At 44.2% G+C, this 12,371-nt stretch overlaps 1 protein-coding gene across 3 annotated transcripts in view; it reads right to left on the bottom strand.

Annotated features, from left to right (window-relative positions):
• Nucleotides 1–11,742, bottom strand: part of LMBRD1 (LMBR1 domain containing 1) — a 123,858-nt gene extending 112,116 nt beyond the window's left edge. Inside the window, exons 1-2 of one of the 3 annotated variants that reach the window (XM_060167614.1) lie at nucleotides 11,274–11,742; nucleotides 3,795–3,971 (exon numbers count right to left, since the gene is read on the bottom strand). In XM_060167614.1, the coding sequence (XP_060023597.1) occupies nucleotides 3,795–3,971; nucleotides 11,274–11,345 (249 nt within the window). In that variant the 5' untranslated portion in view covers nucleotides 11,346–11,742. Of the gene's footprint in view, nucleotides 1–3,794; nucleotides 3,972–5,908; nucleotides 6,060–11,273 lie in introns of those variants that run through there. The other 2 variants (XM_060167613.1, XM_060167615.1) reach the window with 2 other exon arrangements.
• Between the last annotated feature and the right edge of the window lie 629 nt (nucleotides 11,743–12,371).

Below are 12,371 nucleotides of genomic sequence, written 5' to 3'. Positions count from 1 at the left end.
AGGCTGCCCTATTTCTCTAAGGTGTACTAGGCTTTAGTGCTTCGTCAATCTCTAGTTTTCATTTTCCTTCCAACCCCATATCTAATCCATCAGCCAATCCAAGCAGTTCTAGCTCCAAAATCCATACCGCTTTTAATCGCTTTTCTCCACTAGTACCCCTCTAACCCACATCACCTTTATTTTTTACCTTCACTAACTTCCCATTGCCCTTGGAAGAAAATCTAAACCCATTAACATGGCCTAAGTCACAATCTGTCCCCACCTTCTTCTTCATCTCAGCTCGTAGCAAAGCACTGCCCCCAATGCCACACCTCAGCCAACCGGCCAAAAGCACGTCTGCCTGAGGGCCTCTGTACCTGCTGCTGCTTCTCCCTGAGGCGGCCTTCACTCAGTTCCCACCTCCAGGACCCGGCAGCCTGGCCCTCCTCAGCCCGTTGTCCTGCCTCAACACCCACAACCCAGCTGAGCCTCACATGGCTCTGTTTTGCATCCTCACAGGAGTGAGCACTAGGAAGCTAGCTTGTTTGGTTTGTTGACTGTTGGTCTGCTCTCACAGAATGTGAGCTCCCTGAGAGCAGCGGCCTCGTTGGTTGTAATCGTTAATCGTTAATCTCTAGCATCCACGCCTTAGTCAATATTAAGTGCATGAATATACCTAGGTGTAGCAAAGAGTACAGAGTTCTAAGATAAAATTACCAGCATCTAAGAGTAGGAATGAGGCAGCAGTAGAGTTCAACCCAGACATCTCCTAATTATGGGCCATACAGAGACTAACCATTGATGGAGGGAAGGAGGAGGTGAACATTTTAGCTACCAAAACAAATGTTGTGATGCCGTATCTTAACTACTGATTTTATTTTAATTTTACACACTGTATAAAATAAAGAATATTTGTTCACATTAGTGGCCATTTCTGATTTTTTTGATTGGTATACTTTGTGTATATCACTAGCTAAAGTTATTGGTCAACTAGACACTATAATAGAACACTTCTGGCTATACTTTAAGGTTTTTTTTTCCTTTTTAATCTATAAAGTTAATTATTTCACAAAAACTAGAAACAAAGAAATTATCTGGCTGAAATTATTCATAGTGCCATGTGTTTCAAAAAAGGTGAATGGGGGCTTCCCTGGTGGCGCAGTGGTTGAGAATCCGCCTGCCGATGCGGGGGACACAGGTTCATGCCCCGGTCCAGGAAGATCCCACATGCCGTGGAGCGGCTGGGCCCGTGAGCCATGGCCGCTGGGCCTGCGCGTCCAGAGCCTGTGCTCCGCAACAGGAGAGGCCACAGCAGTGAGAGGCTGGCGTACCGCAAAAAAAAAAAAAAAAGGTGAATAGAAAACAGTTCAGACGTTATTACAATATACCCTTGGCCAAAAGAAGGCAGAAACAGCTAGGAAGGCAAATAAGACAAAACAGGGAAAGTATGTAGACTGCCTGCCTGGCACCCTCAGTTCCTACGCCAAATGTTAGCAGTCCTCGACATCTCGAGTTTCCAAACAATTATACCTTATAAGCAGGTCCCTAATCGGTTTAGAGGCTTCAATATTTGAGGTGGAAATGGAGAAAGTTAGACGATACTTATATTCACTTAGGAATAAGAAATGCACACTGTTATACTTAGGGTACAACATAATTCATCATGGAAAACAACGTCAACTTGCAGATTCATCCTGACTAATAAGGACAGAAGAGATTAAAGACACTGGGCACTTCTACCTGAAGACAGCTAAATTTACAGCTGCCGCATGAAGTCTGAAAACTAATTCTTAAATACCTACTCTTGTCTTTCACTAAGCACCCCAAGGGAATTCATTAATAACATTCTGGAGAAAATACTCGCTACGGTTTACTGGGGAAGTGTCCTTTGAAAGTCTTTTCAGTTCTCCTTTGAGTGTTAGCACATGCCAGCTTCAAATGACAACTCTTATGAATTTCACTAGTCCCCCATCCAGCCCTCCCAGAAAAAGACAGAAAGGGAAACAAAGAATGTTTAAAATATCAAGAAAGGCATCAAAGTATTGGGAAAACAACTGGTACATTAAGCTGAGTTAGCTAAAAACAAACAGAACTAAACAGAGACAACTAAGTAAATGAACAGCAGAAAAAAAAACATACAATTGCTGAATAAATAATCCCTCAATAATGAAAGAAAACATTTTTTTTTTAATTGGGGGAAAAAACACTAACATGGAATTTTTCCCTTCTAATTATTGGTACACATTCAGATTTAACAACCATAAAATAAGCACATTAACTACAGTTATATATTTTCTTCTCTTTTGGGGCATATTATTAATAAAATAAATGCCCCAAGTTTTTATGGGTAATACTTTTGCTTCTTTAGGTGGGTGAATTCCTAAGTCTTGTTTAAACAAGTATAAATGCAATCTCACGGGTTAAAAAAAACAAAAGTAAAACAAAAAACTAGTACCCAGAAAGTGACTACTGAATTAAGCATGGTCCCAGAACAACTACGTACTCTAAGGGCAAGTTCATAATTTCATGAAAATACTTACTTTAGAAATTTCAAGATGAAAACATAATCCCACAAAATCTAAACAAATCAAATATTCTAAATTTAAAACTAAAAAAATCTCCTAGTCAAACAACAATTATACAAGGGATAACACTACTTCCACTGTATCAGATGGATAGATATAGATAGAGGTACAGATCCAGATCCCAGTGAGCAAAGAGCCTTGGAGCCAGACTGCAGAACTTCAAATCCCAGCAACAGCACTTACAAACCCCAAGACCTGAGATGGGTCACGTCACCTCTCTGAACCCTGGCTTCCTGCCCATAACAACGGATAACACTATCTACCTCCTAGGGCTGTTGGGACATTAATGGCGTGAAGACATGTAAACCATTTAGGAAAGGGTCTGACACATAGTAAATACTCAACAAATGTTAGTTACTATCTCTGTACAGTGTTTGGCACATACTAAGTGGTCAACTGATACTCGCTAAATGAATGACTGACCTACAGAAAATAACTGTAGTTTTCACAGCAATCAGAATCTATCCAAACCTAACTACCAAAAATTACCAAATCATTTCAGCCCAGTTGGCCCAATTCAGGAACTTATTTTGGAACCATGCATTATTGAGATAACTGAAATAATATTTCATTCAAATATTTAAGTACCTACTGCTTGTCAGACACTGGGCATACAGAAACAGACAAGATACAGTTCCTGCCTCATAGAAGGTTACACTAATAAGAAATGTAAAAGTAACCTGCATAATTGAAAAGGAACTCAGAAATTTTCCAGTCCAACACCATGCATTTTAAAAATGAGGAACTTGAAGTCCAGAAAAGTTCAGTTTGGCCAAAGACACAAGTTAGTGCGAATCAAGATTAGAACTCAGGTCTGATAACCCGCAGCCCACGTCACAGTGACTCAGAGTACTCAATATGACATAGAGATGAAGACCCTGATCTGCCACTAACAAAATCCCTTCCAAATTATCTACGTACTGCATTGATGCAGATCAAGTCAAACAGACTTCAAGGGAGCTGCAAGAGGCACAAAAATAACCCTATTATGATTACTTAGCACATTTTCCAATTAACAAAGGTATTCTTCACACTTGGATGGGTGTAAGTCAGCGAGCAGTCTGTTCCATGTAGTTGTCACATGCTCGGCCTCTAAGTGCATTTCCATTCCCGCTTATTCCCAAAGACGACAATAAAACACAACATACACTGCACTGCTAAACATTTCAGTAAATACTTAATTGCCAAGAATATGAAAGGGAAAAATTCCCATAGTATGATGATAATTACCTTAAATGTACCATTTTGGTTTTTCATGTAGGAAACCAAAAATATATCCACTGGTAGAAGTGCTGATGTGATGAGAGCAATCGCCAGAGAAAAGATCGCTGTTATAGTGGAGACAACTTCACTTTCCCGCTGACTTTGATATTTACGAACATAAACCCAGCAGAATGCCAAAATAGCCTGAAATAGAACAGAAAGAAATGTTTTGTTACTGCCCTATGTATTCTCTAAAACTGATTTTAGTCTGTGTTTGTAAGTTCCCAATGGGAAACATTATGTCAAGTAGCGATTCTTCCGGATGTGCAAGCAACATCCACTACCCCTTATAAATTTATTCAAGATTTATACCTTTCAAAGCCGAGTTCATGAAAGCAGTACAACTTCACTTGGGTGCCAAGACACCAAAAAAAACAAGCAAAAGTTATCAATAACAGTGCTCAGTTACATATTTCCTCACTGAACACAGTATAACCATTCATGGTTTCACACAACATTACAGTTCTAACTAGCTCTGAATACTTTTCCCTATAGATCTCCCCAACCTAAAGAAGACATAACTAGTAGTTATTCTACCGTATTCTTACTGCTGAAGCATCACAGAATACCACTTGGATTAAAATTAACTTCTGTCCCATTATGACAGTTCAAGAGTACCATTCAACTAAAGATTAACTGCCAATAATCACCATGCAATTGACACATTATATTATAATTCACATTTCAAAGGGCATTAAACGAAGAAAAGTGAACACTGAAAATGGATGCACGTGCACTGCAAGGAACTTTTCAGGGAAAAAGTACACTCAGAGGTACTGAGGTTGACGTCTCATCTCCATCTTCCTAGAAACTAACAGAGGGTATAGGACTGTACTCGCGCAATCCTCTAACTTCAGATTCCAGCATCAGAATCCCCTGGAGGGCTGCTAAAGCACAGAGTTCCAGATCCAACAGGTCTGGAGAAGGTCCAGAAAACCTGCATTTGTCACAAGTTCCCAGGTGAGGCTGATGCTGGTCCAAGGACTACACTTCGAGAACCTCCGCCCTAATCCTAGGGGAAGCAGACAGATCCTGAATCAGTGATTCTCAACCTTGGCTGTGTTAGAATCCCCTGGGTAAAAACTTAAATTCCTACCTGTACACCCACCCGCAAACCACTTCAATCAGAGTGAGGCTCCTCCAGGCAGCACTTCAAATGCCTGAGGATTCCAATTTGAGGCGAACCAGAGTTTTAACCAAGCTCTATCAAAGCCCTGGGACACAAGCTTAGTTTTGGCATTTCATTCTTTTCAACAGATTTAACTTTCACTGGAAGCAGACAGGGCAGGGATTCCCTAGAGAAAGAGAGCCAGGCATGGCCTTCTTGACTTAAGAGAAGCCCCTTTTGGCCCAAGCCATCTAAGCCTGGCTACAGCGCACTTGCTTGAATGGGTCTCAGTAACTAAAGATCTTAAAGGAACAAAAGACTTATCAGGTGAGAGAAGTAACAACAGTAAAGATAATAAATCAGTTGTAAACTCCCAATTCTGTTTCAACAGGTGGTAAAGATTAGCCTGAAGCACTTTCTTGAGCTGTTTTGCAGAATTTCACCCCACCTGGGGTGCTCAACCACTATATCAACTGGAACCTAAGGGGTGATGATGTTGACCTTTTCTGACCCTAGTGACTTGAATCAATTAAAGCTTGGACTCTGTGGACCTTTGCCCCAATTCTATTCCTCTGCTCAAGCCCCTTAATAATATGCATACACCCTTAGCTTAAAACTCCCCCAATCTTGCTGTTGAGGAGACACTGCTTTGGGAAGGATCCCCAGTGTTCTCCCTACTCCTGCTCTTCGGCTTGGTTGTGTCTTTTGGTTCAACACCCATCAACAGGCAAACCAAACCCAGTTTTTCATGTAACGTTACTTCCCTTCTAGTTCAGGAGCCAGAACTGAACTAAGCACCGCCTAACTAACCTAAGCACCACCTAACTAGTTTCAGTTTCCAAATTCTCCAACCACAGTCAAGATATAAGAACAGTTCCATCACTGCAGAAAAATCCCCTTTGCCCCTCCAGAGTTAACCCGTCTCTCTACTCCCCAGCCCTCGACAACCACTATCTGTTATCTGTCCCCATACCTTCTGCTTTTTCTAGAATGTCATCATGTCCTTATATAGCATGTCTTTTGAGTCTGGCTTCTTTCACTTAGCATAATGAATCTGAAATCCATCCAAGTTGTTGCATGTAATTCCTTTACATTATTAACATTTCAGTTGGTATCAGAATAGCAGGAAAAAATAAGGTGAAAAGGAAAATGTGCTCCTGGGAACCTGGTTGTTGGAGAGAAAGAAACAAAGGAGGGGAGGGAGGGAGGGAGGGAGGAAGGAAGGGAGGGAGGAAGAAGGAAGGAAGGAAGGGAGAGAAAGAAAGACAGAGAGGGAGGGAGGGAGGGAGGGAGAGAGGGAGGGGGGAGAGAGGGAGAGAGAGAGAAAGAAAGAAAAGGAAGGAAGGAAGGGAGGGAGAGAGAAAGAAAGAAAGCTTCAAAGGGAGAAAGAAAGAAACGAGAGAGAGGGAGGGAGGGAGGAAGAAAGGGGAAAGAGAGAGAAAGAAAGAAAAAGAAAGGAAGGAAGGGAAGGAGGGGGAGAGAGAAAGAAGACCTTCATTCAAATTCCGGCTTAACAACTTACTAATTTCTTTCTGTTCTGGAAAATATTCTTTCATAAAATGTTACTTATATTAATATTTAATGGGTTTGTTTCTAAATTAATTGACAGATATTTAAAATATTCCCCAATTATTTTGGAAGCCACTGGAAGATGAACCTTTTCTTTCTATCCTGCAACAAAGTGCTCAATAAATTTTTTGTTCGACTTCAAGGAGATCTGCACTTTTACAAAGTTCAGAGTGACAGGTATTACTGCAAAGGAAGGAGTTTGCCAATAACAGGCAGGGAAAGGGCAACGCAGGCAAAATAGTTAAGCCAGAGGTTCCCAAACTTTTTGGTCTCAAGGTCCCTTTACAGTCTTAAAACAGAACCCCAAACAGTTGTTTACAGGTTAAATCTGTAACAGGGAAGAGCTAAATCGGACTCCAAGTTGGATCTGTTTCTTTGACTTTAACCTTTGCTTTTCGTTGCTTTTGTTATTATAACCATACCTAAGGGCCCGCCTCAGGGAACCCGCCTGCCTGTGAATGGCTGCAAGAAAAAAGAAACTAACACATCCCCTCTCCCAGGCTGGTCATTCCAGGAAGTGTTTTGCAAGACTGATGGCCCTTTTACTTTACTTCCTCAAGGCCTCTCCCTCTCTGATTCTGCAAAAGAAACTGGCATCCAGACCCCATAAGATGGTTTTTCAGAGACACTAGTCCACCATCTTCTCGGTCTGCGAGTAAAGTCGTATTCCTTGCCCCGACACCTCGTCTCGGGTTCATTGGCCTGTCATGCGGCGAGCAGAGCGAGCTTGGACTCGGTAACAAATCTATCAATAGTTACTACGTTATAAAATAAACCAGATGTCCTCAACTGTAAGATAGAAATAAGAATACTTCTTTCATAGCAGTTACAAAAACTGAATGAAGGGTTTAGCACAGCGCCACGAACAGCAGCAATTATTATTAAATGTCATATGAAATAACATCTTAGAGGATTTCATAAAAGAAACCAATGCATAACTTTGCTAACAACTATAAGGAAATGTTTAGAGCAGTCCCCAACGCCTCCCAAGAGATTGTGATTTCACCTGTCTGGGCATTAGGGCTTTTAACACTCCCCAGGTGGCTTTAATGAGCAGTCAAGGTGGAGAAGCACCTGGGCAGAGGCAGACATGAGAACAGATAAACTTTTGTTAAATGAACGCAGACACCTACTGCCTGGGATCTTGTCGAACTGCAGATTCTGATTCGGTGGGGCTGGGGTCTTATATTTTGTATTTCTCACAAGTTCCCAGATGATGCCCTCACTTTGAGTAACAAGAGTAAACTTGCTTTACAGAAACGGAGACTCAATCTTGTACAGTAACGGGAAGTGCAACTGGAGAGATGGTGTAAACCAAATTACTGAGCATCCTGCAGGGGGAGGCTTAGGTAGAGGAGCTCAGATTGACAGAGTAAACACGGACAGTTAGACTATAGGCTTTGGAGGGGCCAAGTCTCACCTTGCCTTATGCGGCAGAAGAAAATGAAGTCCATCCTGTTTGCCCAAGGTTACAAAAGTAGTCAGTCTCAGTGTTCTGATTCTTTAGAAGATGACTGGCAGCAGTTCTCAAAGTGTTAAATCCCCAGACCCCTGGCAGTCCCACAACCCTTTCTGGGGATTTGCAAATTGAAACTAACCCCATAATAATACTAAGACGTCATCCGCCTCTGTCACTATGTTGATACATGATGGTGCAAAAGCCTCGGTGGGGAAAACTGCTGGCGATTTAAGCAGGAATCAAGACAACGGCACCAAACGTGCCAGTAGTAATCTTACTCTTTACCACCACACCACACTCACATAGGGGGACGAAGAAATCTTTTTAAAGACTATTTAACTTAAAACTATAATTGACAAAGCAGTAAATGTTACCTTTATTAAACTTCAACACTTGACTCTTTTAATACCCTGTGGGGAAATGCATACTGGAAGTATGTACTCGACCTGCGATGGCTGGCTGCCCCCAGGAAAAGCACCTCAGTATTTAAGAGTCAAAAGCCAAACTAGGCACTATTTCCAAGAAACATCATTTTCACTTGAAAGCACAAGTGACTAACTATGGTTATTCAGACTTGGATATTTGGCAGATTTCGTCTAAATGAACAAAGGAAGCCGATCAGTTCAAGAAAAACAACTGACAGTATTTGTTACAGGTGATAAAATTCAAGCTTTCAAATGAAAACCAGACTTTTGGAAAACCTGTATCCACGACTGTGAGCTTGACAATTCATTTCTGAGACATTTCTTCTGACAAGATCAGTAGTGATACTGATGAATGTGATATTTTGATTTATATAATGAAAGGTATCCATATTTGGAAGATCTGCATAACTCAGTGAACCAGTATTTTCTAAATGATCAAATGCATCACATTATAAAACCACACACGGGGAAAGATCCATTCAAAGTACAACGTGGACTTTAATACAACTGAACAAAAGTTCATTGATAGGGTTTCAGAAACTATATTTCATATCAAGAAGCTTCTACTTACTGAGTTTTGGTGCAGTATTATAGAACAAGGTCCACAATGACCTAAAAGATACTCTGCTTCCAACTGCATATCACTAAAACTTCATATACTTCAACCAAAATAATCTCTGAAAAGGCTGAATGCAGAAGCAGACATGAGAATTCAGCTCTCTTCTAATAATCCAGGAACCAAAGAGACTTGCAGAAAATTAAACAATGGCCCTCATTACTAATTTCTTTCTACTCCAACATCTAATTTCAGACCTTTAATTCCCTTCTCATCTTATCTTGTTCCCACTGTAATATCACCAACTTAAATGGCTTCCCTTCATTATCTACCCCAAGTTTGCCTCAATTCCACTTTCTCCCAATATTGTTCTCTATTCTCTGAAGTCCTATTTAATTCATAAAACCATACTTTGGTTTTCAGTACTTAAAATAACCTGTTACAAGAATTTTTGTTTTCCCACCTATCTTCAGGCCCTCCTAAAGGCCACATTTTGCTTTGTTTGCATCCTCCTACAATTTACAGCACAACTGCTGTACCTTACATGTTTTTCACTGATAACTGCCAAGAGACTCCCCCCTGAACTTTGATACAGGTTACCTGCTCCTTTGTTTTCCTGTCAGGGAGGAGGAAATGTACCTTTCGTTCTTCAGTTCTTCTGACTGGTCTAACAACTAAATTGACATGAGATAGATCAACAGGAGAAAATCAAACAAACGCTTGAGAACATGTATACAGGGGAGAGACCCAAGAAAACTCGCCAAAATGGCCAAAGCCCTCACCTTAAATACCACTTTCAGCTATAGACAGAGGATCCTGGCGGGGGGTGGTTTGGGACTTCAACAGGGAGGAAGGCAATTCACAGGCAGACAGAAAGCAAAAGGTTGGCAAATACACTTTTGCTGGGCCAGGCAGACACAAGAGGACAGAGGGACTCGGATCTCTAGGCCCAGCGGAGAACCACCACCATCACGCCTAGCCCACATCCTCTGCAGATATCTCAGGTGACGACTCTATTTTGGGAACAAGCCCCTTACCTAAAATTCTCCCAGCAGCTAAGACAGAGGTAAAAAAGACAGATTTCCCGAGTCTTCTGTTTCTTACATATAATCAGCCTGAACCAACCATCAAGCCAGAGAGACATTCTGGGGCACCAAATTTTGCTCCCCTACAAAGTCAAGTGAATACGAGGGTATGGAAAAGCCAGTGAACTCTCCAAGTACAGGCTTTGGAAACCACAGCCAACCTTCACGGTTTCCACTTTTCTCCAAGCAGAATAAAGTGTGCTCCGGGGTAAAGGCATTATTACTTTCCGGGCGAGGGGTAAAAGCAACAAGAGAAGCCTTTTCAAGTTTTCGCACTTTGGAGGGGACAGTAGTTTCCGCTGCAACACCTACTGGAAAAACTGAGACACACTGGAAAAACACAGAGGTTGCAGACACGGTAGTGGAATCAAGAAAGTGAAGTAAAATAAGACAAGTCTTGATTTCAACAAGTGAAGTAAACAGTTTTTTGGTTCGATTTTGTTGTTTTCCTAATGCAAAGTGGCAAAATGCTTCGGGGCAGAGTGTTGTCCTGTTGAAGCAACAACAGGATGGGCTGGAGACCACGAGGGAAGAGTGAGACTGGGGAAGGGTACGAAGAGAAATAAACTGAATTCCCAAATAAAAGGGTTTTAATATAGGTTAGGGAAGTACAACCTAGGCCATTTGGCCCATTAAGGCCCACGTTTTGCTCACTGGAGAAGCAGGAACCAGGGGGCTGGGAAGGAGGCACCTGAAGTCAGACAGGTGGGTACACAGACCCTGACACCGTCAGTGACCAGGGGCCCAGCTCCGCCCTGCACAGGTTTTCGCCCATCAGAGACCAGGAAGGAACGCGAAACCCAGCGTCAGAACGAACACCGCACGTCACCAAGGCAGGGTCTCACAATGGGGAGAGAAGGCTGAAGACCCCCCATCCTAAGGGAAGGGACAAGGTGGACCACTCAGAGGGGCAGAGGCACCCCCCCTTCCGGGGCGACGACGCGGCGCCCACGGGACTCGAGCAGGCGGGCGCTCCCGGGTCCCAGGGCCCCTCCTCTCCCCGGGCCCCCATACCCAGGTGCGCCAGCGCGGAGTTCGGGTCAGGACGCAGCCACCAGCCGGGGGGAACACCCCGCGCGGGCAACGAGGGGCCGGCGCGCCCCTCACCGCGGCCCAGTCCAGGGCCCCCGCAGCCCCCGCAGGAGCGGGCGGGGCGGGGCAAGGAGGGTTCCGGCCCCGGAGACCAACGGCGGGGCTGCCCCTCCCCCGTCCAGGCCCTGGGGAACTCCAAGCGTCTCCCCTACCAGGAGCAGGAGGCCGAAGATGCACCAGCCGATCACCAGCTCGGCTGACGCCGCACCCGCCGCCGCCGCCATCTTCGCTTCCGGCCGGGACAGCCCCGGCGAAGAGTGGAAACTGAGGGGAGAAGGGAGCGAGCGCAGGACTCGGCCCAGCGGACCCTAAAGGTTAAAGGGGCGGAGGGGCGGAGCGCCTGGTTGCCTAGGAGACCGGACCCGCGAGCGGCCCCTGGCGACAAGCGGCCGGGGGCGGGGCGCGTCCGGGACGCCGTGACATCACGCGCTGCCGGCTGCGGGGCGGGGCGGGGTTTCTGAGGAGGCGTGGTGTCCCGGCCACGTCACCTCTGTGGAATACTTAATTAGGTCCTGGCTGCTGAACCGGAAAAGCTAGGAGCCCACGCGCGGTGCAGGTGTTGTTTCTGCAGAGCCCGGCCGCCTTGGGGGCTTCTCCTGCCGCTGTAAAGGAAGAAGCTCCCTAGTGTCCAAGGCAGAAGTCCTCCCCAGGTTGCAGGCATGGCGGACTATGAAGGGAACGTTTCCCAGCTGCCCAAATGACCTTCTGATTTGCTGGCACCGGGGCCCAGCCTGAGTAGCTGCTGGGCTGGACGCTGCCTTATCATGTGATGTTATGGCCTTTATATTTAGATCTCTACATTCCTGTAAATTTCCATGATGACTTTATACCCTAAACGTACTTGACTCTGTGAACATATCAGAATGAAATCGCAGCTACTCGTGATGTTCATAAATAAGTGAGCAAGGTACCGCCATAGGCCCATAGTGAAGCCCACGGAATGGTTCCGGGGTGGCTTGCCTGGGTCCATGGAGCGTGGGTACATCGTTAACCACTGAATTGAGCAAACTTATTTGTAGTCACAACACAACTTTATGGATGAAGCCCACATCTCTTGACAATGCATTATGTGGTTATGTTACCCCCGACCTGTTACAGGCTGGAATCCTGCTGAAGGGAAGGGCAAAATGAGGAGGGAAGAAGAAAATCGGGAAGAGTTTTACTGTGAATTGTACCATCCAGGGTGGTTTCCTGCTCTCTGAACTTGCGAGTGTTTGAATGTGACTTTTCCTCCTGTGGGCCATTCACTT

Source organism: Lagenorhynchus albirostris, chromosome 12 (assembly GCF_949774975.1).
Source record: "Lagenorhynchus albirostris chromosome 12, mLagAlb1.1, whole genome shotgun sequence".
Lineage (NCBI taxonomy): Eukaryota > Metazoa > Chordata > Mammalia > Artiodactyla > Delphinidae > Lagenorhynchus > Lagenorhynchus albirostris.
Note: the sequence above shows the minus strand (reverse complement) of the source record. Positions and strands in the feature narration are given on the sequence as shown.